The 10586-nt window shown below is 54.4% G+C and overlaps 2 protein-coding genes across 2 annotated transcripts in view; one reads left to right on the forward strand and one right to left on the reverse strand.

Annotated features, from left to right (window-relative positions):
* CKAP2L (cytoskeleton associated protein 2L) overlaps positions 1–9239 on the forward strand; it is a 10028-nt gene extending 789 nt beyond the window's left edge. The window contains exons 2-9 of the mRNA XM_085319371.1: positions 1901–1967; positions 3613–3679; positions 4064–5202; positions 6064–6262; positions 6676–6831; positions 7366–7429; positions 7761–7911; positions 8005–9239. Coding sequence (XP_085175497.1) covers positions 1901–1967; positions 3613–3679; positions 4064–5202; positions 6064–6262; positions 6676–6831; positions 7366–7429; positions 7761–7911; positions 8005–8230 — 2069 coding nt within the window. The 3' untranslated portion in view covers positions 8231–9239. The remainder of the gene's footprint in view (positions 1–1900; positions 1968–3612; positions 3680–4063; positions 5203–6063; positions 6263–6675; positions 6832–7365; positions 7430–7760; positions 7912–8004) is intronic.
* Positions 9238–10586, reverse strand: part of LOC146587567 (cytosolic purine 5'-nucleotidase-like) — a 2638-nt gene continuing 1289 nt past the window's right edge. Inside the window, exons 7-13 of the mRNA XM_085319372.1 lie at positions 10509–10575; positions 10255–10425; positions 10087–10138; positions 9933–9993; positions 9677–9853; positions 9494–9580; positions 9238–9409 (exon numbers count right to left, since the gene is read on the reverse strand). Coding sequence (XP_085175498.1) covers positions 9371–9409; positions 9494–9580; positions 9677–9853; positions 9933–9993; positions 10087–10138; positions 10255–10425; positions 10509–10575 — 654 coding nt within the window. The 3' untranslated portion in view covers positions 9238–9370. The remainder of the gene's footprint in view (positions 9410–9493; positions 9581–9676; positions 9854–9932; positions 9994–10086; positions 10139–10254; positions 10426–10508; positions 10576–10586) is intronic.

A 10586-nucleotide genomic window follows, 5' to 3' on the forward strand; every position in this document is an offset into this window, starting at 1 on the left:
GGGGAGGGAGGTGATCTGGGGGCTCTGTGGGGCGGGGGTGTTGGGGGATGCAGGTTATCTGGGTGTCCTGTGGGGTGCTGGGGGGGGAGGAGGCGATCTGGGGGCCTTGTGAGGGAGGGGAGTTGGAGAATACCAGTTATCTGGATGTCCTGTAGGGTGGGAGAGTAAAGGGGGGCCCTGTGGAGTGTTGGGAGATTGAGGAGATTTGGGTTCCTGGGAAGCAGGCGGTGTTGGGGAACTGGGGCAATGGGGGGGGGCTGTGGGATGGGGGGATAAGGGCAGTGGGAAGCCCTGGGGGATGTTGGGAATGGGGGACGATCTGGGGGCAATGTGGGCTGAAGGCAGTGGGGGAGTCCATGGGATGTCAAGGGCTCGGGATGATTTGGGCACCCTGTGGGATGCAGAGATTTTGGGGATGAGGAAAATGGGGGGAGATGGGGGGCAGTCTGGAGGCTCTTTGGAGAGCGGGCAGTGAGGGGCAGCAGAGATCTAGGGGCTCTGTGGGGCAGGGGGCAATGGAGGCCCTGCAGGGTGTTGGAGATGAAGGTGATAAGTCAGCCCTGGGGAGTGCAGAGCTGGCAGTGATCTGGGCAGCGTGGGGAGGGTTGAGTGGCCTTTTGGGGTGGGGGCCTGCCTTGGGAGGCAATATGGAGGGGCAGAGGCTGACTTGAGGGTGCTGGGACTTTGGGAGGAATATTGGAGTGGCCCAGGGGCAGGAGGACATTGGGGGTACCCAAGGGGTACCCTAGGGGATACCTACGGAGTGGGAGCATGGATGTCATTTGGGGGAGCAGGTTGGATGGAGGGGCTCTGGGTGCACCTTGGAGCGCTGTGGGAGGGCAAGTCCCAGAACCAGTGGGTGCTGGGACACCCTGGCTGCTGAATTGTTTTTGGRACGCTGTGAAAGCATTGGGGTGCAGTGGCAAGGGAAGGGGGTGATCTTGGGGGGGAAGAGGGCTGGCAACGGAGGTGGTCAGAGGTGCCCTCAGAGCCAGGCAGAGCCTGGGCCTTTGGATGAAGGCTTTCACGTGAGGCCAGCGTGGTTCAGGGGACCCCTTTTGAGCAGGGAGGGGTCTTGTCCATGTTGGGGACAGGTTCAAAGCCCTCCCAGGAGGACAGCGGGGTCCCAGTACTTGCTGATGCTGGGCCAGACTGTCCCTGCTGTAAGATTCCCCAGTCTCACCAAAACCCTCAGCCAAACTGGAGGGGTCAGAGATATCCCCTGCCGCACAGGTGGGCAGCTGCTCTTGGCTGCAGAGCAGTACAGACTTAGGGGATACAAGTTACACAGTTGAGCTGGAACCTCTGGATGAACTAAATAGCAATTGAATGGTGACTGTGAGCTGACAGAGTGTCCCTGGGGGAGTGCAGAGAGAGGACTGTTTGCCAATAAGCTTAGCTTTTTTTCTGGTTTAGACAAGCATTACAAGAAGCTCATACAGGGTCAAATCAGCTGGTGAGTCTAAAAAGGAGGTGAACCTAAAAAGAAAGGATCATGTTCTGCCTTTGTTGTAAGGAAGGTCTGGAGAATGTCCTTACCGCACAGCAGAGCAGGATCGGCGGCAGCATCTCCCCTTYTCTCTCCTTTCCTTCTCCAAACTGAAAAAGCACCATGCCACCGAGGTTTTGAGCGGCATTACGCTGCGAGTGTCAGAGAACTCTGGTCTTTACGTGCTAACGAGCCTCTGGGTGATATCACATGCATGGAAATGTTCTGGAAAGCAGGACGTTGATGGAGTATTTCTGGGAACAGCATTGCCAGGCTCAGGCCGGGCACTTGGGGGATTGATACAGCTGTACAATAACTTTAATGCTGTGAATGTGAAAGAAATCCGTTCTTATCAGTGCTCAAAATAATGAGGTTGTGATGCGTGCACTACATTTTCCTATGTCTTTGCAGAAGAGCGAAGAAGACAGCTCCAGGAGTACCTGGCAGCCAAAGGAAAGCTAAAATGCTCAAGTACAAAGTAAGTTTGGAGGATACGTAGCTGATTCTTCGTGGGTTGACAGTATTTGCTTTCTCTCTGCATTGATTCACTAGTCAAGAGRGAATTGCCTCTTTGCAGTGTCCAGCCATCAAGACGGTGACCAGAGGAAGCTGCGGCCCCACGTGCCGCAGGCTGGGCTCTTTAGAGTTACTGGCAGCAGTAGCCAGTAACTCAAAAATGGTTTGAGTATTGAGATTTCCTGCTGGTTGATGTAGTCTCTTGTGGGTGTTTTCTGAGTCTCTGAGAGACTTTCTCACCTCAGCTTTCGGCTCTGTCAGAACAGTCCTTTGTTACATTACCAAAAAAATTCAGCTTCATGCAGCAAAGGCACAACTGAATCTCAAAAAAAGGGTGTTTTGGATTTGACTACTGCTTTTTAATGCCTTTTCTAGGCTAGACTAATATTAGACAGGGGCATTTTCAGTGCATCTAAAAGGAAGCTGTAAGATGAATCTGGATAGGATCAAGTAACCTGTTTAATGAGTTACTTACCTGGCTGTGGGACTCCATCCCTGCCTCACTCATTTCATTTGGAGCGGGGCTGTGTACAGATACACCCCTGTGACCACAGCTTGCATTTGCAGGCTGAGAATAGCGAGGCGTCTTTCTTTAAAGCTTTTAACTGAAACTGCTGCTTCATCTGGCAAATCTGAACACTTMAAAGACTCGGTTGCGGTGAGTATTTCTCGTGATATTGCAGTAAAAAGGAAACCATAAAACTTGTCCATGGGGAGAAGATATAGGGAAGCAGGATCAGAGGCTAGAAAAAGCAGTAACAGCCCCCRATGCTCTGAAAAACACCACTAATATTACATAAACGAGAAAAGAGCACTCAAAATCTTCCTCTGTAGCGTAGTATGCAGCTTGTGCAGAATAGAGGACAATGCTCTAACTCTCCAGGTTCTTTCTTTACAGGAAAATATCTGCAGAGAAATTAATCTTGGTTAGCAGCTGAGCTGCTGGTTCAAAAACAAGCTGCTGGAGCAGGGGGGTGGGAGAATGCAGCATATCTATCGTTGCTATCAGAGGGCTCCAAATGACGAAGGAGGACAGCGTAGCTGGGGACAGCTGACAGGGTCACTGCTCCAGCTCCCCGCTTTGCTGCCAGTACTGGCTCTGAGGTGCTCGTGTATCACCCGCCGCAGCGCTGCGGCTCGCTGCGCAGCATGGTAGAGTAAAACCCTGGCTGATGCGCTGTGAGATACTGCTGTGACCTGCAGCACAGCAACAGCTGACTCAGATGCAGCTCAGCCATCTGCAGCATGCGGGGGAAGTCGGGGCGCTGGCCAGGCCGGGAGGGGCAGCAGCTTCATGAGCTGTCCAAGCCTATTGCATCCTCATGTTTCCTGGGCCCCTTCAGCTGCATAAACTGTTTTCATTACTTCTGTTGTCAGCGGAAGTCGTAACTTAGTTGACAACACTGGATGTCAACCTTTTGTGCTGTTTTTCTATTGCCACGCAAAATAAAAAGAATCAATGTTGCATCACAGTTCCTTGACAGTTTTCCGGTTTCAAAAAGCTTCTCGTAAGTTCCTGTGGCTGAAACAGCCTGAAGTGCTTTAGATATTTACACTTTTCTGCAGCAGCTGTTAAATACACTGATATTTTGTTTGACTTTCCACAGACCCTATTTAAAGGACCGGACTAATCACCTGAATCCAGCCTTAAAACCACTTTCTAAATCAGAGCATGTAAGTAGGAGAGCAAAATCTTTTGAGTCTGGCTTTCTATATCATGCTTGAGGCAAGTCCATGGAGAATAAGCTACACAAATCAGGAGAGCAATTTCCTGACCTTGATTGGGTACAGTCAACACATTGCTAAATAGCTGGGCGATAAGACAACTAATTGTTTTTCAGAGGAACTTATTCTGGGAGACTTCTCCGTAGCGTAGGAGTGCTGGTGGGTGTTGTGTTGTTGTTACATTGGCAATTGCTTTTGTCACCTCAGGCCTTGGCATGCACCTCCCGTGGGCTGGCAGGGCTGGGGCAGGAGTGAACTGTCACGGTTTGACCAAGCTGGGCTCTCCTCTGGGTTCTGCTGCTTTCAGGGCTGAAGTTCTCTTTGTCTCTCCAGGTTGCCAGGAACAAGAAGGATGTTCTTGCGAACGTGGCGAAGGCTGCTCACAAGGATGACAAGCTTGGCATCAAAACCACACAGCACACCGGCCACAATCTTCAGCACAAGTCCTCAAACTCAACCCAGAGAGCACTGGTGGTACCTTCGGAGCAGTTTCGGAAGAGCACAAAGCTGCCTCTGGGGCCCATACCCAGCACAAGCCACTCTGCACAGCCCAGGACACTGCCAACTTCTACCTCCGGTCACCTAAATGCAGAAGGGACTGAGGAAGCTGCGAAGGAGTGTGTCACTGCTGTTGTTCTGACTGGGAGTGACCTCCTGCCTGGAGCACCTCGCTCAGTAAATAAGAGCCTGCAAGAAAGGCTGGTCTGCAACAAAGAAAACTTCCCAGGGCAAGCCCTTTCAGACCCTGTGCTGAACAGTGTGTTTGAGCCTGATGGAAACAGTCACAGCAACAGGAGAGTCTTGGCTCATAGGCAAACCTCTGGTGCGGTATCCAGGACCCTCCAGGGCCCAAAAGACAGAATTAACAGCTATCGGAAGAGGGAGGAGCTGATTCAGGATCAGCTCAGGAAACCCCTGCCAGGCTCAAAGAATGCATCTCAAAAACCAACCAGCAAGACTCAGGCATTGCAACCCCCTCCRTTACTTACTGTCTCTAGGACTCGGCTACATAAAAAACCAGGAACAAAACATGAGAGTATTAATATGGCAAGGCAGCCCGTAGGAAAGCCGCTTGGCACACTTCCGATGGGAAGCTTTAAGCACCACAGTAGAGCTCCGCAACTGAAAAGATCTCCTGTAAAGCCTTTGGCCTCCAGCAGGCTCCAGACGACTGCAAAACTGGGGTCCACAAAGAGATCCAGCCTGAGACTGGCTCACGCTGTGCGGTGGCAAAGGACCACAGTTAAAGGGGAGGCAGGTAGGAAGGATGTGAAGATGGTGCCTCAGGGGCGCACAGCAGCATCTCGAGTGACAAGCCCCCCAAACCAGGCTCGCAGCACACATGGCTCCAAAACTCAGGCAACTGAGAGTGAATTTAAGACTAGGAGAGAAGGACTTAAACCCGAGCTGCCAAAGACAAGTGGAGTGCAGGCGAAGCGTGTTCCCAAGACCCCAGCGGCCGAGGATCGTAAGTAAGTAGTACCTTTGGCCAGCTCTGTCCTCACCTCCCTTCCCTTTCGCAGGCTCCAGTGGGGACTCCAAAGGCTCCTCCTGGCCCTTCACCCCYTCTGCCCAACAGTTTTAACTGGCTTTCCAATGAGATTTTAAGCCCTGAGTAGTGTTAAACTCAGCTGTCCACTGGCCAGTTAAAAAGTGTTTAACTGGCTGAATTGGCATAAACCTGCTGACAACAAGGTCCAACTCACCTTGTCAGTGAAAGCCTGTCCTTTGGAGATTGATACCCCAAAACAGAGGAGGGTGGGGTTGAGATTTGTTGGCACTCTGAGTTCCCCTCTTCTCCTGTCAACTCAGTGATCTTTCCTGTTCAGGCATAACTGTTGCTCTCACAGACTAGCCGCAAACTTGACTTTGCAGTGTTTTACACAGCAATCGAGTCATGAGGCCGAGGAAACAAAAGGCCTCATGAGTACGTGCAGTGGAGTGGCAGCCCTGCAGCTTGCCTTGGTGCAGCAGAAGCAGTGGAGCTGATGGCTTTGGCCTCACGTAAACGGCAGGGAGTGGTTCCAGGGTGTAGTGACGTTTCTGAACAGATTGAGCCTCACAGCTCAGGTTAGTGCTGCTGTCAGAGCAAACTAGAGGAGAGCATGCAGCTGCGCTCCTGTTTTAGCTTCAAGGCACACTTAAGAGGGTTTTCCTTCCCTTGCCTAGCTCCGATGCATTTTTAGCRTAGATAAACTGGTTCTTCCTGAACAGCTGGAACTGGGCTGGAGTGAGATTCAAAGGGAAAGCAGACGGTAGCTTGGCAGAGGGCTGGCACGCGAGAACTGATGACCTTCTGTGGTGATAACAGCGATCCCTTGATCCTTTAACAGGAAACAACTGGAGCAGTGGTTGGCATCCAAAGGGAAGTCGTACAAACGGCCACCTATGACGTTGCCTCGGAAAAAGCCGGTGAAAGAGAAGCTAGCCTTCGGAAACAATGTCCAGGAGGAGAAAGAGGAGAAACTAGAGCAGTTCTGCTTGGACAGGATTGATAGCATCTTAACTGACTGCCTGAAGCTCGTTGAGGAGGTGTGGATGGGAAAGGAGGTGCTGTGCCAGGCTCTCCATCTCTCAGAGCATCCCGGGAGATAAGGGCTGTGTCCCCCCCCACCCTGCCCAGCAGCACAGAGTGGAGACCAAAGCCCTTGTCTGGATTTTAGTGTGTCCATTAGTGTCGGCTCTAAAGAGTTTATGCTGCAGCATCCCTCTGAAATATTATCCTTTTTTTACTGAGAGGAAATGGAGGCAGGAGAGCTTTATTATTTGTCCAAGGTCATGCAGGAGACTAGCAAAAAAAAAAAAAAAAAAAAAAGTGCAAAACCCAGACTCTTTAGATCCTCCTTTCTCTCCACAGAGAGCACCGTGAAAGCAGTTACACTGACAACCTGCTTCTGGACCTTGTGACTGACCCCTTTCTCCTGGGCCTGGCCCTGTTGTTGTAGGGTGTCCCCTCAGAGGAGCTCTTTGAGATGCTGTCCCATGTTCCCCACGCAGAGAAGTTTGCCAAGTTCTGGATCTGCAAAGCAAAGCTGCTGGCCCGGAGCGGCCCTTTTGATGCCACAGGGTTGTACAAAGAAGCAGTGTGTGCCGGTGCTGTGGTGAGTAAGGAGCCCTTCTCTTYGGCGTTCCGCAGTGTTCCCTGTCTGTACCCCAGCAGATTTCCTTGAGATCCRGGAGTTGGATTTTGGGATGAGTTTAGCAGCACTAGTTGTTGATGAAACAGCCCTTTTGAGCTGCAGCTCTGTTCCCAGAAAAACACCTTYGGCTTTAATCAGCCGAGGCAGCATTGTACAGGCGTGGACAAGACACTTGCTCCCTGCTGTGGGTGCGAGGGCAAAAYGGGCAGTTTTCTTCCAGCTGTAACTTGGGAGCAGCACAGTCTGCTGGCAGCTCTGTGCCTGGGCTGGGCAGTTTAACTGTAGCATCTGGTGGGTTTTACCAGTCGAGCGTGGACGGCTGTCTGGCGATAACTGCGTGCTTACAGGTTAATTTGGAGGAATGAAATTCTGCAGCCTTCTACCATTCTCTCTGGCATGAGGTGTAGTGAAAAAGCTTTCTTGCTATCCTCTGTGGACTGCAGTCTTTGTTCCTGAGTCAAGCCTGCCTTGACCTGCATTCTGCTTTTCTTGCAGCCGCTCCAGGAGCTCAGAGAAGTTGTCCTTGATATTTTGAAGACCACAGACAGAACATCAGAAGGTAACGYGTGCACGTAGGGGCTGGCTGGCAGGCTGGACTGTGGGTGGGCAGGTCTTCCCTGCTGCTGCAGGCAGGGGAAGCAGCGTGGTTTGTAGGCTGTCCCAGCATCCCGTGTCCCCAAAGACTGTGACAGAGACAGAGCGTTGTGAAAGCCCAGTATCCTGATCTTGAAAGTGGGGATAAAATTCCTCCGCCAGGGCTGGGCACAGCGCTGGCCCAGCGCCACTTCCATAGCACGAAGCCCTTACCTGTGCCTGGAGTGCTGTGGTGGGGTAATCCCACCCCAGCTGCAGCTTTCTTCTTTCTCTACCTTTTTTTTCTCTCCTGTCAGGGCAAAAGGCTGAGCAGCCTGCACTTCGGGAGCACACAACGCCCGGCCCAAGCGAGAGGCAGCACGTGGTAGCGACTCCCTGCCTGACGGGAAAGAGCCTGACCAGCCTGCCTGTCTCTTCAATCAAGTTACAAGTTGTGTCCATACCCAGGTAAGGCTCGCCTGGCGCCGGCAGCAGGCTCTCCTCTGCCTGCCTTGCTGCTCCTCCCTGCAGGACTTACCCGACTGCTTGTCCTTCCCGCAGACGAAAGGAGTGGCCAGAAGGCCGAGAGGTGAAATTCTTGACGCCTGTGCGGCGTTCGCTGCGGATAGAGCGGGCTGGGAGCCGCTACCCAGACATGCTGAAGGACCACGACACTGTGGTGTCATCCCTCGATGAAATCCTGGCTGGGGAAGAGGAGAGTGAGCTCTTTTTCTGGAAAAACAAGGCCTTGCCAGAGGTGTCAGAGATGGAGATTTTGGCCTTATAGCCCTCAAAGTGCTGCGGAGGGATTTCTTGAGTGATGCAGCCTGGCAGGCTGTTGGCTCTCCCCTGCTGCCTCACATTTATTTCAGTCACTTCTCTCTCTGCCTCTCAGTCAGATGTAAATACACAGGAGTAGCATGTAATTAACCTTTTCTGCTGTTTTTAAATGTGCGTGTGTGTGTATGTATATATATATATATAAACTTGCAGTAGAAATGCAGTGTGACTTGACAGATAGCGTGCAATATCTGGGGTTGGAGCCCAAGGTTCTGCACAGGACCAGCTTTGGTTCATCAGTGTGGTGAAACGTGCCCTGATTTTCCTGCTGTAAGGTGGTATCATCCAGTCTCTGCTGTGCTCCAGCCACTTCCCACTGTTCTGGAAGTGCTGTTCTGAGGGATTTGCTCCGTAGCTGTGTTGTGGCCTAGCCGGTCATCATGTGGCTGTTCTCCACTGGGAGGCATGCAACAGATCACATCCAGGACGTCTTGGGTTGCTTGTAGTAGCATCAGCTGTGTCATGTCAGACCCATGACGTGCTCCTTCCACAGTAAAAGTTGGAGCTCCCAGGATACCCAAGCGATGCCAACAGCCCACATACACACACCAAGAAGGTTCAAGCCATCACGCGTTGGCAGCCCCCTTCCAGCCAGCATGCAAGGGGTGCGCAGGTCCTTAGGATTCACCAGCTTCTCTTGAAGGTTCATAAAGGGATTTTCTGGTCCCTCTCAGCCAGGAGGAGCTTGGTTTTGGTGCACACTCGAAGCTGGGATGGAGGTCCCAAGCCTGGGGGTAGGACGTGGCGGAGACGAGGGCGTCTCGGCACCGCGGCCCCGGCTCGGGAGCTTGCGCGCAGCCAGGGCTCTTGTCCCAGCTGCGGGTTGGGAATTTGGAAACTTCCCTTTCTTGGTGCTTTGCCTCCGTCTCCCAGGTTGTGGGGCGAAGGACTTTTCCTTTCAAATAACCATTTTTTTGTGTTTTTCACTCTGCGGCGCTAATAAAACTTAACCAAGAGTTTCAGCATATTTTATAAATAGAAAAGGGTAAAAAACAYGAGAGGCAGAGCCTAGCAGGCATCAGGAGGCTCAGAGGGGGCAGCAGGCACCCCCAGAGCCGGCTCAGCAGCCCTCGGCGCTTGCCTGGGCTCAGGCTTCGCCGTCCTCGTCCTCCTTCCCGTTGGAGTCCTGGAGGAGGACCGGGTTGGCACGCAGAGCCTGGGATGCCGACAGGGTGCTGCCGTCGCCCCCTGCCACCCCCCTGGCACCCACCTGCTGGCCGGGGTGGCTGAGCCGGGGCGCTGTGCCCACCTCCGCCGCGTCTGGGCGGCCGTGCTCCACCGTCGACTCGTGCGGCATCTGCAAGGGSAGGGCGGCACGGTCGGGTCGGCCACGCGGGGCCGGCGCCGGGCACCCGGTGAGGGGCCATGGTGGGAGGTTGGGGGGGGGGCGTACCAAGGCGGGTGCCGCCCGGAAGAGGTAGCTGAAGGGGTAGTAGAGGAAGTTGAGGAAGGAGGCGGCGTAGAGGTCGGCGTAGCGCATCAGCTGGCTGGCGAAGAGCGTCTGGCGCGAGCCGCAGCGGAAGAGGCTGCCCATCTTCCCGTAGCACAGGTCCATCTCGTGCGTGACTTTCTGCGGGCGCAGTGGGCGAGGGCGTCAGGGCGCCTGGCGCAGGGCCCCGGGGTGCCTGCGCTGGTGCCCTGGGCGTCACCTGCATCTGATGCTTGATGGAGCTGATGTCCGGGCGCTCGCTGCTGCTGCTGTCCAAATCCCTGGAGTGGGGAGACTCAGCTGTGGGCTCAGGCACAGGGGACCCTCCTGGGCACCCATGGGTGCCCCCCCCCCCCCCCCCCCCGCCCACTCACTGGTACAGCTCTGCCAGCAAGAGATCCAACCGCCGCAGCTCCTCAAACAGCTCTGCAAGGGGAACCGGCTCGCCGTCGGGAGGGGTCGCGCCCGCCTCGGCCACCCGCCTGCCCCGACGTCCCCGGGCCGGCGTCGACCCGCGCGGGGTGCCCGCTGCCGCCGCTCACCGCTCTTCTCCGTCCACACCTGCAGCTCGCGGGCCAGCTCGGGCACCACGAGGAAGGTGCGCCAGCCCTGCCGCTTCTTGGACTTGAGGATGTCACCGAAGATGTGGTCGCCCACGTAGAGGATGTCTTTGCCCTTGACGCCCAGCAGGTCGCACACCAGGTCCGAGGAGCCTGCGGGCAACCGACCGACCGGCCGTGGGGGACGCGGGAGCCACCGCAGTGTCCCCCCGCTGCCACACGGGCCGGGCACTCACCTCCGGAGTAGACAGCGCAGTGCTGGAGGGGGCCGGTGTAGGTCCCCATGCGCAGCTTCCCCGTGTCCTGCGAGCCCA

Source organism: Rhea americana, unplaced genomic scaffold (genome assembly GCF_003343005.1).
Source record: "Rhea americana isolate MKP2758 unplaced genomic scaffold, rheAme1 scaffold_581, whole genome shotgun sequence".
NCBI lineage: Eukaryota > Metazoa > Chordata > Aves > Rheiformes > Rheidae > Rhea > Rhea americana.